This window comes from Cervus elaphus, chromosome 9 (genome assembly GCF_910594005.1).
Source record: "Cervus elaphus chromosome 9, mCerEla1.1, whole genome shotgun sequence".
Classification (NCBI taxonomy): domain Eukaryota; kingdom Metazoa; phylum Chordata; class Mammalia; order Artiodactyla; family Cervidae; genus Cervus; species Cervus elaphus.
Window position 1 is genome coordinate 45,380,794 of NC_057823.1, and position 16,161 is coordinate 45,396,954.

Consider the following 16,161-nt stretch of genomic DNA (forward strand, 5'->3'; position numbering starts at 1 on the left):
AACCTCAATCTCCCAATCCTCTCCCCACCCCTCCTGCCTTGGCAACCACAAATTTGTTCCTCTATACCTATGAGTCTGTTTCTGTTTTGTAGATAAATTCATGGAAATGATATCATATGGTATTTTTCTCTCTCTGACTTACTTCACTCAGCATGATAATCTCTTTTCTTTTTTGCTGCACTGCACAACTTTTGGGATCTCAATTCTCTGACCAGGGGTTGAGCCCATGTCCTCGGTAGTGAAACCGAGGAGTCCCGGGCACTGAACTGCCAGAGAATTCCCTAGTATGACAATCTCTAGGTCCAACGATGTTGCTGCAAATGGCATTCTATCATTTTTTATGGCTGAGTGATATTCTGTTGTACACATGTACCACATTTTCTTTATCCATTCCTCTTTTGATGAACGATGAATGTTTAAGGTTGTTTCCTTGTCTTGGCTTTTGTAACTAGTGCGGCTATGAACATGGGGTGCAAGTGTCTTTTCAAATTATAGTTTTGTCTGGATATGTACCCAGGAGTAGGATTGCTGGATCATATGGTAGTTCTATTTTTAGTTTACTGAGGAACCTCCATACTGTTCTCCATAGTGGCTGAACCAATTTGTATTCCCACCAACTGTGTAGGAGGGCTCCCTTTTCTCCACACCCTCTTCAGCATTTGTTATCTGTAGATTTCATAAAAGCAATTTTTTTTTTTTTTTTTTTTTTTTTTTTTTTTTTTTTTTTTTCTTCTCTTTACAGGTTTATTCAACACAAAACAACCTCTTACAACTTTACTGAGGTGGCTGACCACGTCCACGACCAAATCCGCCTCTAAACTGGAACTCAGTTGCTGACCCAGCCCCAGCCTCGGCTTTCTTGTCGGCACCAGGGGGCACGGCACTTCGTCTGTAGGTGTCTCTGTCGGCTTCCCCTCGCGTGAGTCTTGCAGGTCGCTCTCCCTCCAGACCTTTGGGCCGTGGCCGGCCAGTCTCCGGACGGCTGCGGCGCAGGGTGGCGGGCACAATCTCAGGGGGCAGGTGGAGGTAATCGCGGAGATACTGGATGCCCTCGTTGGTGAGGTACCAGTAGAAGTGTCTCCAGGCAAACTGTTCCTTCACGTAGCCTCGTGACTTGAGAGACTGCATGGCTTTCATGACATGAAGATTGGGCACATTCTTGTCTGCCAGCTCCGGGTGCTTGGGCATGTGGACATCCTTCTTGGCCACCATCACCCCCTCCTTAAAAAGGAGTTCATAAATGGCAATCCGGTTCTTTTTGGGCATCAACATCGCGACGGCTGCTGTGTCCGGGGCCGGCGCTGGAAAGGCCATAAAAGCAATTTTTAAATTACAAGCTTTTTAAGTGGTAGAGATTTTGGAGAGAACAAAACTCAGAAAAGAGAGAAAAAAAAATCCATCAAAGTAACTATACAAATACAAACATGTGTAAAATATAAACATACATATGTGTGTATTTTTAAAAATTAAACATATAATTTAAAGGTTGAGGCTGTAGCACAATACTGAATTAAAAAAAACAGGTTTATCAAAACATAATTTATATATCAGACAATTCACATATTTAGAATGCACGATTCAATGGTTTCTGGAAATATTACATTATCAATTTTTTTTAAAAAATTGCGTCAAATATATATATCATAAAATGTGCCATTTTAACCACTTTCATCAGTACAAATTCTTGGTATTTTTTTAAAAACCTGACAATTTAGAGTTAGTCCCTATTTTCAATTTCCTGCTGAAGATAAAGATGTCTTTCTCCCGAGTCAATTGAAAGTGCAAAGTGAAGTGTTAGTGTAAATCAGTCGTGTCTTACTCTCTGCGACTCCATGGACTGTAGCCTGCTAGGCTCCTCTGTCATGGGATTTCCCTGGTGAGAATACTGGAGTAGGTTGCCATTTCCATTCTCCAGGGGACCTTCCCGACTTGAGTTGGCTAGCCATTTGTATATCTCTTCTATTGGCCTACTGCTTGTCTTTTCCTTGGGGACCTCTGGCTCCCCATGGTAAGTGATGAAGCCTTTCCCAACCAAGCCCTGCAAACCTGCTTCCGTTCTCCACTCCGCAGCCTGGCTCCCATCCTGGGAAGTAGGTCAGGGTTTCAGTTCATGGTCTACTTCCAAGGACTCTGGCAGCTGTTGAGAGGAGGGTTGGAAAAATACCTTGGAAACGGCTGGACCATGAGGCTTGTTGGTTTCCCATCAGGTTTAGAGTGACACCAGCCTGTGTGTGCAGGCGGCTGGTGTGTGGGAGCCGCCAGCGCCAGCAGTGGTCCTCAAACCTCCTCTACCCCCCACCCCTACCCCACTGCCCTGGATCCTGCACTCCCAGCCTCTGGCTGGTCCCTCTGGAGCACCTCCTGCTTTCCAGATTGGACAGGAACATGTATAAAGTGTTCTGAGAGGCAGATTGTGTTTTTATTGTTCACGACGGGCCGTCATTGAAGTCTTAGGTCCTTGGAGCCAGAGGGATCTTGAGACTGATTCCTGGGGCTTCTCTCCACAGCCATTGGGTTTCCTACAAGGGCTGGAATAAACCACTGCAATCGTGGTGGCTCAAAACACAGCTTGATTCTCTGACAGTCCTGAGGTCAGGAGTCCAGCTCGGGCCTCATGGGGCTGAATCCAGGCGTGGGCAGGGCTGGTCCCTCCGGAGGCTCCTGGGGAGCACCGGCTCCTCCCTTTTCCAGCTTCTAGAGTCACTGCATCTCTGGCTCATGGCCCCTCCCTCCATCCTCACAGCCAGCAGAGCAGGCTGTCTCCGGTCTCTCTGCCTCTGACCCTCCCCTTCCCTTTTATGAGGGCCCTCACCGTGTGAGATGATGCCTTCACAGGCCCTGGGCCAGGGAGCCGACACCTCTGGGGGCTGAGTTCTAACACCTGCTCCAGGGGCTGGGGACATTCTGTCTGGGCTCTCGGTGCCCTGTCTCTGTGGCCTTGAGACAAATTGCATACAAGGCTCTTGTGAGCTGGGTGGGCCTGGGGTCTGGGGAATGCTGGTTGTGGCCAGCAGGCAGACGCGGGGCCCCTCCATCCCCTACCCTAGCCGCCCCCGAGGGGCCCAGACTGAGGCCCAGGCCTCAGAAGGTGGGTCCTGCCTGGTGTCAGGGGCACAGGCTGGCCCTGGGAGACTGGACGGGGCAGAGAGGCCCCTGCAGGCTGGGTCTGGGGATCCCACCCAGAGAAGGGCTGGAGAAAGCCAGGAGGTGCTGCAAAGGCATCAGTCCATGAGCCCAGGGCCGGGGGTTTGTGAGCTGTCAGGCCTCACACTATGCTCTTTCCTGGCCATGGTACATGACTTCAGGTCGGTCTTTGAGCTGCCCCAGCCCCTCAGCCATCTGGAAACTGGGTCATTTTAATAGGAGCCAATAACAAAGGAGCACGACTCATGGCTAGGTTGTGGGGATCAAGGTGGACCCTGGGGCCTCAGCATTGCTGGAATGTACATAGCCAGGGTTGGGGCCCACACAGGAGATCAAAGCTCCCCCAAAGGCCCTCTCAAATCTGTAGGGGCAGGGGCAGAAAGGTGGCCCCCGGGCAGGAGCCAGCCTAGGACCCCCTCAAAGCTGCAGAGCCCATGGGCACCTGTGGGGGAGCAGGTGAGCATCCTGGCCCAGGAGGTGAGACTGGGCACTAGGCGGGGTCCAGGCAGCAGGAAAGAGCAGGCAGGCACCTGGCCAGCCCTTGAGATCCCGAGCGAGATGCCCTCAGCCCTCATCACGTCACGGGGCCACGTGGAGCTGCGTGCTGGGGAAGAAGGGGAGAGAAGGCTCCAGGTGCCCACGTTAGCTCCCAGCACGTGTGGACCAGTGTCCTTAGAGTTCAGGTTCTGTTATCGGTTGAATTGTGCACCCCCCACCCGCCACCCAAAAAATTCCAAAGCTGAAGTCCTGACTCCGAATCTCAGCGCGGGATCTGTGTGTAATGGGGTCTCTGCAGGAGGCGTTAGTTAAGGGGGGGCTGCCCGGGAGCAGGTGGTCTTGATGAAGCAGGACTGGGGGCCTCATGCGAGGGATGCTTGGACACAGACACACGGGGAGGGGCTATGTGAAGGTGGAGGCAGAGGTGGGGTGAGGCCCTTTACAAGCCCAGGGTGACCAGCAACCCCCAGGAGCTGGGAGACAGTGGGGTAGGGGGAGAGAGGTGGTCCCCGGGCAGGAGCCAGTCTGGGACCCCTGATCTCCAGCGTTGTTCAAGTCTGTGCTACTTTAACTGAACACAGGTGTTGATTTTTACTGTTATTGCAGAAGACACACCTGTTGTCCATGTTCTTCCCTCAGGGGTCAGGGGAAAACCGAGTGTGGACACTGTCATCAGCTCGGTGTGTGGCTTCCCCAGGGGGCCGAGGGGCTGGGCTGAAGGGGACCTGTGAACCAGCCCACCCTAACGCACACCTCGAAGTCCTGGTCCCCTCATACCATCCGTTTGTCACAACCAGCAGACTAGAGATGTTTAGGACTCATACCCATGCTCCGATTGCATTGGCTTGGGTTCCCTGATGTCCGAGGGGTCCCCAGTGATGTCCGGGCCCCCCTAAGCTGTGATTTTTGGTGCCCTGGGCAGTTGGGAGGGGTTCATTGGCTGTTTTTCTTGTGGTTATCAGCCTGGGAGGTGGTTTTGGGGAGGAGTCCTTAGTCCACACCCACCGTTGTGGTTCTCCTGTAAACTCGGGTCACATATCCTCGGGATCCAGATCCTGGAAGGAGACCTCAGGACACACACCCAGCATCTCTAGTGTATTTCACATTGTTGATAACTGGGCTCTTCCGTTTCCTAAACTTATTTCATTCTGGTGTTCTGTATGTTTTACTCATATTTTACGACCTTTAAAAATGAAAGGATGCCACCTGTATCTGTAATCCTAAATGAAGCATCTCCTTCGTCCTGCTTTTGAACTTTAAAGGGAATCATACTATGAAAAAAAAAATTAAAGGAAAACCTCAGATCTCAGAATCTGAAAACAAAAAGTAACATTTTTGTGTCCTTAAAAAAATTACTCAAGTGTTTGGTCATTCATATTAAAAAAAAAAAAGTGCCCTTTCTCGAATTTCAGAAGTTAACACTGCTTTTAATCGCTGGTGGCCTCTCTCTAGGACATTTTAAAGGAAACTGCATGTTCTTCAAACTGAAAAAAGCAGCACTTTAGCTGAGATGAATTTAATAGAGGTTTACCCACAGCCATAGGTCTCACTTGGGCAGTCCGGCCCCCAGGGGATGCTAGGTGACATCTGGGGTGTCTGTGGTCAAGGGGGGCTCCTGGCATCAGGGGAGTGGGCCCAGGGAGGCTGCCCCACACCCCACAGTGGCCCGGATGTCCCCCTAGACATCCTGAGGGGGAGTTCGCAGGACACCAGAGGGGTCCAGAGGGTGATCAGTGGATGTCAGCGGCCTCAGGCAATGGGGCGACCCTATGCTGACAGAGCCCACCCCTGTGTGTATCTGTGTCCAAACGTCCCCTTTTTGTAAGGACACCGTCATGTTGGCTTAGGGCCCTAATTACACCTGCAACAGCCTTATAGCCGAACAAGGTCACACTGTGAGATTCCGAGGCTCAGGTCTTCATGTGTGGACTTGGGGGTCAGGCTCAAGCCCCACCACTGCCCTCTCTTCACACAGTGGACTCGCCACTGCCGAGGGGGTCTTTACCTTGTCAAAGTCACCCAGATTCTAGTCCTGTCCTTGCCAGCATCTTTGCATCAGCACCAGCAGCCTCAAGAGGCAGAAGCGGCATTTAAAAGCTTCTTTTCAACTTGCCACCTCCATCCTGGGGCTGGCACAGTCTCTGGAGTGGCCTGGTGCAGCCCCATGTGGCTGCCTCCCTGATTCCAGACATGGTGCCCCCAAGGACAGGCACCTTCAGGGAGCCCTGGCCATGCCCAGGCCCCCCCCTAAAGCCAGCATGGGGGTGGTGCAGGCGCTGCTTCAGTCAGGCACCTTGTTTTAAGCCTCCGAGGCGCCCAGCTGTGGCCTCCTTCTGGCTTGGAGTCCCAGAGTCCCGCAGTCCCATCGAGGTTACGTTTTCAGAACAGCGTGTGTCCGTTACTTCCGGAACCTTTGGTTGCCAGTAGAATATTGAAAGTGAAAGTGAGAGTTGCTCAGTCGTGTCTGACTCTCTGCGACCCCATGGATTGTAGTCTATGAAATTCTCCAAGCGGAATACTGGAGTGGGTAGTCTGTCCCTTCTCCAGGGGATCTTCCCAACCCAGGGATTGAACCCAGGTCTCCTGCATTGCAGGCAGATTCTTTACCAGCTGAGCCACAGGGGAAGCCTAGTAGAATATTAAGGCCCTCTTCCATCCCAACAAGAACACGGGCACTGTCTCTGTGTAGGGCACTCCGGCTCTGACACGAGTTTGCAGAAACATGACATGCTGCGGGGTTCTAGATGCCTTATGGGGCTTGGTCCCCATGGACCCTGTCAAGAATGCAGTCTGGGGCCCCTAAATTCCCTACTTGCAGATCTGGGTGGAGGTGGGCATACTGGGAACGCCGAGGAGGAAAGGGGCTGGTGGGGGTAGCCAGGGCTGCTTGGAGACCCCCAGTTGGACAGAAGGCAACTGGTCCTGACTTGAGTGTGAGGGGAACACAGTGTCAGAAATGGTGCATCCCCCGAAGAGGAAGGACCTGCCCGTGTCCCCAGGCATCCTGCTCCCCGCCCCACCATTCCCCTTGGGGTGGGGTCACACAGGTGTCCACTCACCTCTGTCCTCCTGCAACCCTGCCGGCTTGTAGAGAGAACTGATTTCTGGAGTGTTGTCCTCATTTTTTAAAAATGTATTTTCAAACTTTTTACTTGAAATAATTATAGTCACAGAAAGGTACACCAAAATACACAGGTATGTAAGGATATGTAAGTGTCCTTGGCACAGCCGCCACCAGTAGCGACACCTGGTAACCATGGCACCAGGACCCTACAGCATCTGGTACCAGAGCCTCAGAAGGAAGCTGATACCAGAGTAAGCAGAGTAACTAGATTAACTAGGTACTAGTATGTACAGATAGTAGCTGAATACAACAGTCGGCAAAGAGCTGACTCATTGGAACTGACCCTGATGCTGGGAGAGGTTGAAGGCAGGAGGAGAAGGGGGCAGCAGAGGATGAGGTGGTTGGATGGCATCACTGACTCAATGGACATGAGTTTGAGCAAACTCTGGGAGATGGTGAAGGACAGGGAAGCTTGGCGTGCTGTAGTCCAGGGGTTGCAAAGAGTCAGATAGTGACTGAACAACAACCGGAGTAAGTGGATGGCAACTAGATTAACTAGGTACTAGTGCACACAGATAGTAACTAGACCCCAGAGTAGCTGCCCTGCAGAGCATCATCAAGTCCAGGATGCTGCTACCGGCCCAACCCCAGAGCCCACTCGGCTCTGCCAGGTCCATGCACGCCTCTGTTTATGTTTCCCTGCCATCTGGTCACATGCACTGATGTAAGTCACAGCTCCCGGGGTCAAGTTACAGGAGGATGTGGGCCCCCTTCCTGCTCCCCCTGCAGGCCCACCCTCACCTGGGTGCCCTCCATCCTGAGCACCACTTCCACCAATGCCGTGGGTGCCCGAGGACCAGGCAGTTCCGGAGTGGCTGGCGGGAGGATTGAGAACACAGCAAACGCACTGTGTGTCTGAAAGTTTGTTCTGATTATCTTTCCTCTGTTTCCCTTGCTCCTTTATATTCTGATGTATGGTGCTGATTAAAGCAGGCATCAGAGCCTAGGATTTTCATACAAAAAAGGTTGGGGGGAGTGTTTATGGAAACATTCAGAGCTACACTGTACCACCGATGAGGTATGTGTTGATGAGCGGTGACCGGTGACAGGGGCAGCTCTGTGGCTGGGCAGAGGGCATTGTGATTGGTGCTAAACCCTCTAATGAGGACAGAGGCTCCCTAACAATGGGAGACGGTCAACACACAGATCCAGGCGGCCCAGGAGAGCTTTGCACACGGGAGATGGGAACGTGGTTGGTCCTCAGCTGGAAATGTGACTTTTCCTCCAGTTGCCATCACTCTGACAGGCGATCATAGAGTTTCACACTCTTCATTGATCAGTTTCACATTCAGAGAATGAAATTCTGGATGGTAGGGAGATAGACACCTCCCAGCACCATCCCACTTTGTTTTGGTAAGATTGTTGAGCGAAGTCGTCTGGTCCTTATCGAAAGAATTAAGAGCCTAAATACACCACGGTTCAGGTCATAAGCTGACCCGTGAACCGTGGCAAATACAAAATATGACTCGACTAAATTAACTAGACGCTTGCAGTTTTCATCTCTTAACCAGATTTATGATGGCCTCTTCTGTCCAATGACAGTTTTGGATGGAAACAAAAAGTAGAACCCAAGCTTCTAAACAGGCCCAGATGCGGGGGTTGGAGACAGGAGAATTTCATGGGGACAGGGTTACAGTTTGGGAAGACAGCAAGCTCTGGAGATGATGGTGGGGATGGCTGGCTGACAATGTGAATGCGCTGAGTGCCACTGAACTGTGTACTCAGATAGTAAATTTAAATTATGAGTGTTTTACCATAACTTTTGAAAACTGCCCCGTATAAGAATTAGACACAGAAATAAATAACCCTTCTCATCCACCCTGAATCTATACCACGGAACTGAGGTTTACCTGCCAGATGAGAGGCAAGTGACAGTCTCTCTGCCTCTGGTGCGCAGCCCGGTTCCTACCGGGGTCCAGCCTGGAGTGAGGACCTGGCCTGGTGCTGCAGTTCTGGGTCCTTCGTGCAGCTGTCGACCGGGAGGGGCAGCCAAGGTTCTAGGGGACTTAAAGAGGCAGAATCCTTATTTTTGCCCAGTGTGTCTTGTGAAAAGTGAAAGTGTATGTCGCCCAGTTGTGTCCGACTCTTTGCGACCCCATGGACTGTAGCCCGCCAGGCTCCTCTGTAGAATTTTCCAGTCAAGAAAACTGGAGTGGGTTGCTATTTCCTCATCCAGGGGATCTTCCTGATCCAAGGACCAAGCCCCAGTCTCCTGCACTGCAGGCAGATTCTTTACAGTCTGAGTCACCAGGGAAGCCACTGTGTCTTGGGTGGAATGGAAACAAGGTTGGGGTGACCCTGAGAATTTGAGTTTTTGGTGCCCCGTTAGAGGGCTGGCTTGGAGCCTGTGGGGATTGGAAGGGGACGGTCAGTGCTGTGTCCGTGTGGAAGAGCTGCAGACAAAGAGGAAAGTTACTGCCTGGAACAATGTGAGATAATATGATAGAGGACCTTGAAGAAAACAAATAAAAGACGGTTGTAGATTACCGACGTCTGGGAGAAGAACAAGGAAACAGAAAAAAAGCAAGAAAACAAACCCTCACAGCGGCGCTTGTTTGAAATGCAGATGACACTGTGCAGCCTGCCCTGAAATGCCTAATAGTTAAAATGAAAGGCTTTTTTAAAAAAATCAAAGGCAAACAGGATGGAAACTCAACGGGGCCTAATCCTTGACTCTTTGTTGAAGAGACACTGCAGTGCGCCGCCCTCTCCTGGTCTGGGGACGCGGGGATCTCCATGGAGTGGGGGATGCAACGACAAGAGAACAACTGAAGGGGGGCCGCGGTGGGGTCACGTTCCCGGCGGGATGTCTGCTGCCCTCTGAGCCGAACAGTGAACACATTGGGAGGTGTCCCACACGGTATGGGAAATGCTTGCTGGTAGGGATGAATTTAGAGAAAAAATATTTTTTATGTGGTAAAATATACATAACATAAAATGTACCATTTTTAAGTGCACAGCTCGGTGGCATTAAGCACGTTCACACTGTTGTGCAACCAGCCGCACTGTCATCTCCAGAACGTTCTCATCTTCCCAAACAGAAACTCTGTCCCTATGAAACACTGACTCCGCAGCCCCTGGCCCCACCATCTATCTACCTCCTGTCTCTGTGGATCTGACTCCTCTAGGACCTCCTGTGAGTAGAATCAGACAGTGCCTCCTTCTGCGTCTGGCTTCTCTCACTGAGCATCACGTCCTCAGGGTTCATCCCTGTTGTAGCAGGTGTCAGAACCTCCTTCTTTTTTATGGTGCAGTAACATTCCAGTGTGTACATGGACGACACTGTGTTTATCCGTCATCCGTCCGTGGACACTTACATGACGTCTACCTTTTGGCTGTCCTGAATGGTGCTGCTAAGAACATGGGTGTGCAGATATCTCTAAAAATTCCCTAATCTCCCTTACTTTGGGTCTGTACCCAGGAGTGGGACTGCTGGAGCATATGGCGATTCTATGTTTAAATTTTTGAGGAACCTCCAGACTGTTTCCACAGCAGCTGTACCTTTTTACATTTCCAGCATTCACGGAAGAGGTTTCCAATTTTCCTGCATCCTCACCAAGTTGTTATTTCCTGTGTTGTTGTTGTTGTTTAGTATTTGCCATCCTAATGGACATGAGGTGGTATGTGTTTTTGAACTCCAATCTTAGTAATATGACCAGGCTCAATATTTTTTACTTCTATAAAGATGGGTTTGGAAATAGGTTAAAATGGGGATTAGAAAGCATGGGTAATTTTCTTATTCCATTGTCCACAAAGGCAATTTTTTTCAAAGGCTTAAAACTACACACATTGATTATCTCATAGTCCTTTATAGTCCTGCAGGTCGGGAGTCTAACATGGGTCTCTCGGGCTGAGATCCAGGTGTGGGCAGGGCTGTGCTTCTTTCTCAAGGCTCTCGTCTGTTTCCTGCCTTTTCCAGCTTCTAGAGGCATCTCTGTCCTTGTCTGGTGACACACTTGTCTCTCCAGGGGTAGCCAGATTGCTCTATAGACAGGCTCTGTGGCCAGATACTGTAGCTGCTGCCCAGTTAGCATTTCATCTGCAGGGCTAGTCCTCGGTCAGGATAGCGCCGTGAGTGGCATTGAGTCCCGAGCCCCGTGAATGACCGTTCATGAGCCAAATGCACACGGCTGGTTACTGATGTGCTTGACTGGACCCGTCTCAGATCTCAGGAAGGAAGGTTTTGGGTGAAGAGGAAAATCAAGCTGTTTGCCAAAATCAGTTTGGGAATGCCGGGAGATGGCAGGTGGGGTGGCTGGGCAGGATGGGGGAAGATGGGGTGAGCTGACATTGGGAGCTGGCAAAAAGACGTCATGGGATATGCCACCTCACCCCAGGCTCTCCCCTCCTCCTGCTGTGGCCCCTGCCTGAAGGGCAATGCTGACCTATGAGGGAAAGTTCAGGGGAGATCTGTCTGCTACAGACGGCTGCCTTTCATTTGTTCAGACACCAGGTGGAGGGCACACACTGGATGCAGGCACTGGGCTTGTCCCGAGGACACCCCAGGGAGTGAGCTGACCCAGGCGTGGCTACTTCCAGGGCTCTGGCAGGGATGCAATTAGTCTATGGCTTCGGGTCTCCCCCGAGGGGCACTCTGCTCCCCTAAGACATGGGGCCATGTCTGGGGACATGTGTGGTTGTCATGTCTGAGGGTGCCCCCAGCATCAAGTGGGTGGGGGCCAGGGATGCTGCTCCATCCCCTATAGTGCCTAAGATACCCCACTCCCCTCAGAAAATGACAGGCCTCAGCATCAGCAGAACTGGGGGAGATGCCACTCTAGTATTAAACTGGTCAGCACACAATAGGATCAGTGCTGAGCAGGGCACACAGCTCCTTCACAGAGGTCAGTGGAGCCATGGATGACACCTGAGGTCAAGTGAGGAATCTGGGCTCCCAGGACAGCTGGCAATGGGGCAGCTGTGGGGGAGAGGGTTAACACAGTGTGGGAAACAGCTCAGTGGCACCTGATGACCCCTTGGGGCCTGGATGGAGGGAGACACGAATCACGGAAGAGCTAGCATTGTGTAACTGGTCTTAAAGCTTTACTTTTTTTTTTTTTTTAAAGAACAATACAGGGAATTTCCTGGCAGTCCAGTGGTTAAGATTCTGAGTTTTCACTGCCAAGGGCCCGGGGTTGGATCACTGGTCGGGGAACAAGGATCCCAGAAGTTTCGCATCAGGGCGAGCAAATAAATAAATGATTTTTTAAATAAAAGAAGAATAATACAGAAGTAACACAGGCCAAAGGCAATGGGACAAAAGGAACAAGGTGGAACCCCACTGGCCCTTCCTTCAGTTCACTCACATCACTCACATCAGCATGAGACAAGCTGGAGTCTATGGGGATGTGGGCACGTTAGGGTTTTGTTGTTTTAATCGGTAGCATGATTTTCCTTGAGCTTTCATGAATTGCAGGCATCTTCTAATCACCATGTTAATATTCATCTTTGTCAGACATGGTCATACCACACACCTGGATACCACTGGCCAGGGTACCTGGGTGCCAGGCTCCAGCCAGCTGGCTGACTGGGTCATGCAGGCTAGTTCTCTGCTTTAGCTGATCCAGTCTGGCTCTGCCAGGATCTGGCTGATCCTGCCATGTGGCGTAGGGCGTGAAAAGGGGACGTTGGAGGTCCCTGACCACACCTGCTCTGCCATCTCCCGGCTGTCTCTCTCTCTCTCTTGATCTCCGTGGGTCCCACCTCTCTCAGCTCCTCTTCCTCTCCTTTCAAATAACAGCTATTTTCTCACACAGAGGTGTTGAGCGGTCTCTCTGTGTGCCCTTTCATCTCGCATCCTCAGGGCCTCGCTCACCATCCCCGAGTACTAATTAAGGTATTTTCCTAAACAAGCCCAGTTGCATCTCTAAAATGAGTTCTGATGCCAGCCGGTAAAATTAATTTCTTTCCTAACCATCCTCTATGATACAATAACAAACGACATGCTGTCTCTCTTCGGCAGGAGGTTAGCGTCTGGGGAAGACGAGTGTGTAGACAAATAATTACATTACAGCGTGAATCAGCGAGGCTTCGCGCAATGGTGCTGTGGTGACAAATACCCCGAAGCTCACCATCTATAAACAACTAACGTCCATTTCTCACGGACACTAGAAGGACTGGGTTGAACATCGTTCTCCCCTAATTCACTTCTATCCAGAATCTCAGAAAGTGACCTTGTTTGGAAACAAGCCTTTGCCGACATTAATTTATTGAGAAGAAGCTGTACTGGATCAGGGTGGGCCCTAAATCCAATAGCTGGTGTCCTTACAAGGGGAGACACAGGGACACCAAGCAGGGAAAAGGGCCATGTGAAGATGGAGACAGAGAGGGAGTGGTGTGTCTACAAAGTTAAGGACAGTCAGAGCCCCAGTAGCTGGGAGGGGGCAGCTTCTCCAAGTTCCCAGAGAGAACCAGCCCAGCCCACGCCTCAATCTCAACATCTTCACAGATGTGAGGTCATGGATACTGCTGTCTGCATCCAGGGGAGCTCATCCACCAGAGCTGACAGGGTCCCTCTGCGTGTCACCGTCTTCCTCGATCTCAGGCCCAGCTAGTGAGGCAGCCAGCATCAGCAGTAGAGCCAGTCCCCAGGGTGGACAGAAAGGGGAAATGGGGACATGCATGCTTGCCATGGCGCTCTGCTCATATCTCATCAAAGCAAGCGCCCTGACCACGTCTGTATCAAGTGGGCAGGATATGGGCATGGAGGAGAGAGGACCACACAGATGAAAACAGTGCCAGTGAGCACCAAGCTTCAGGCTCAGACTGGCTGTGGTCTCAGAGGGAGAACCCAGCTCCCTGGGCTAGGCTCCCAGGAGGGTTTCCTGAAACTCGAGCTGGGATTGGAGGGGGATGTGGCCTGGGGAGCATGGAATCGGAGGAAGGCAGGTGAGGCAAGGAGGGAGCTCTGCCTCAGTGGAGCAAGAGACACCATGCAGCAGGCACCAAACACGGCAGCTTAAAACAACACCTTCTGAAAGTTTTTGTGGGTCAGGGGCTTGGGCACGCATGACTGGGTGTTCTGCTAGGGTCCCCATGGTGACTCAGGTGTCACGGGGGCTGTGTTGCATCCAAGGCTGGGGCCTTTTCCAAGCTTCACAGGTCGTTGACTGAACTTCTTTCCTGGCACTCGGGGCATCTTTTCTCCCTGTGAACCACAGGAGAGCCTCTGTAGCCTCTAGGGGACCCTAGTCTTCTCCCTCTTCTAAATGGCTCCTTCGATCTGGCCAAGCCCAGCCACGATAATCTCCCTTGTAATTAAATACAGGTCAACTGACTAGGGACCTTCACTCCGTTGGGAAAATTCTTTTGCCTTTGCCAGACTATCAAAGGATCACATCACAGGTTTTACCCACACTCAAGGGTGTGAGCCATTGTGGACTGGCTTAGGACTCTGCCTGCCACAAAAAGACACTGACAGTTGGGGGGGGCGTCCAATGGCACCACAGCTAGAGGTGTGGCTGCTGGCACCTGTGGTCCTGGCAGGAGCGTTTCAGGACGTGTGGGTGCCTTTCTCTTTGGGTTTCTTCCTCGGCCCCCCAGGGTCACAGCCAGCCTCCCCTCTATTTTACATGCTACAAGTAAGGGCCCTGAGTAACAAAATACTGCTCTGGGTTACACATGGGTGAGCTATGGATGGCTTCTGCTGTAACTTTTCAGCTGCCTCCCAATATCCCTTCTCCCCCAAATGGAAGACCCCTGTTCTTAATTGGGAAGGTGGTTCCCAGAATAAAGACAGCTCTCCCAGCCTGCCTGCCCCCTAGGCATTACTGGGAGGGTCTGTTTGGACCCTACGTGGGATGTGGGACAGAGTTGGTACAACGAAGGTCTAGGTGACTCAGGCCATCCACTGCCCCTCGACCCCCTGCTGTGGGCAGATTTGGGCCCCGAAGACGTCCACCCCTTCCTCTCTGGAAATTCTGTATATATCATGTGAGATAATAGAGGGGACTCTGCAAGTGGGATGAGGTTAGGCACCTTGATAGGGAGGTCACCCACATGTGCTCAGTATGGATTACTGCTCAGTAACAAAAAGGAAGGCAGTCCTGATTCACGGGTGGGCTCAGAGGCATCTCCCGGGTACTGGGCTGAGGGGGAGAGCAGCTCCAAAGGTTCCGGGCTGTGCTGTTACCTCTATAGAGCATCTCAGGATGACAAAGATGGAGAAGAGTCCTAGAGCCCAGGAGTAAGGCATGGCAATGGGGTAGGGGGCAGTCTATGTGGGCGGGGTAGGAGGAGGAAGCTATGGGGACAGAAACGTCCTGTAACTGGGTTTGTGGTTACAGGAATCTACACAGACTGTTCCCATGTCACTGTCCTGGTTTTTACACTATAGTTACGTAAGCTATAACCTTAGGAGGAAGCTGGGTGACAGGTACAAGGGACCTCTCTGTACTGTTTTTGCAAATTTCTATGAATTTATAAGTATTTCAAAACAATAAGTTGGAAAACCCCAAAAACCTTCCAAGAGCACATCCAAGCCCCAAGGGACTCTTGCGTGTCACTCCACCATCACACCTTGGTCCTGACATCACCAGGCTTCACTCAGTTCCTCTGTGCAGTTGGGCCTGATGCCACACCAGATCCATGCAGTTCCCTAAGCTCTGAAAGCTTGCTCCCAACACATTTAGGCATCAGGTTTCAGGGTTAAATGTTATTTCCTTTATCCTGACCCCCGACCTCCTCACTCCAGACAAAGTTGTCTTTGTTACTGTCAGGGTTCCCTGCACTTTTCTTGTATAAACTTCCTTACAACCTGTATTTATCTTATGGTGCAGTGGTTAACACTCTGGACTCTGCAGCAAGACTTCCTGTTTTTAATCTTAGCTCTGCTTTTGACAAGTGATTTAACCTTTTTCTATCTCGGTTTCCTTGTCTATACTATGGCTGGGCACAGTGATGACCAGTGATTCATGTCTGCTGTTACAATCCTTTCCTCTTTTATCTTAGCTGGGCCTGAGACTCACTTTCACCAAGAGAACATGGTGGAAGTGAAGCCGGGCCAGTTCAGAATTTATGCCTTAAAAAGGACCTGCAGTGTCCACTGTTGTGGTCCTGGGAAACTTGAGCAGTCGTGTAAACCAGAAGTCAGCTTCCCTGAAGGAGTGGGCACCTGGAGAGAGGCAAACCCCACAGGCCCAGGCTCTGCTGAACACAAGCACCCATGTGGTCATTGGCAAGACCAACAGAACAACCACATAGGCGAACTCAGGCCAGACTGCACACCTGTGAACAAACAAATCGGTTTTCAGCTAAGTGTATACATCATGATGCTTTGTTGTACAGTGATAATTCAACGGGGCTTATTATTACACCATCCTTTTAGGGCTCGTGTGTTAAATAACATTAATTATAAAGCACTTATAGTAGTGGCAGCAAAAAGTGTTACAATGTTA

General features: G+C 51.0%; 1 protein-coding gene across 1 annotated transcript; it reads right to left on the bottom strand.

The window, feature by feature from the left end:
- Window positions 1–686: 686 nt before the first annotated feature.
- Window positions 687–1,314, bottom strand: LOC122700084 (40S ribosomal protein S10-like). The gene has a single exon (XM_043912684.1). The coding sequence runs from the start codon at window positions 1,312–1,314 to the stop codon at window positions 775–777; it is 540 nt and encodes a 179-aa protein (XP_043768619.1). The 3' UTR covers window positions 687–774.
- Between the last annotated feature and the right edge of the window lie 14,847 nt (window positions 1,315–16,161).

What these genes read in the sequence shown, in the direction of transcription:
- LOC122700084 (XM_043912684.1), bottom strand. Translation starts at nt 1,314, where the DNA reads ATGGCCTTTCCAGCGCCGGCCCCGGACACAGCAGCCGTCGCGATGTTG.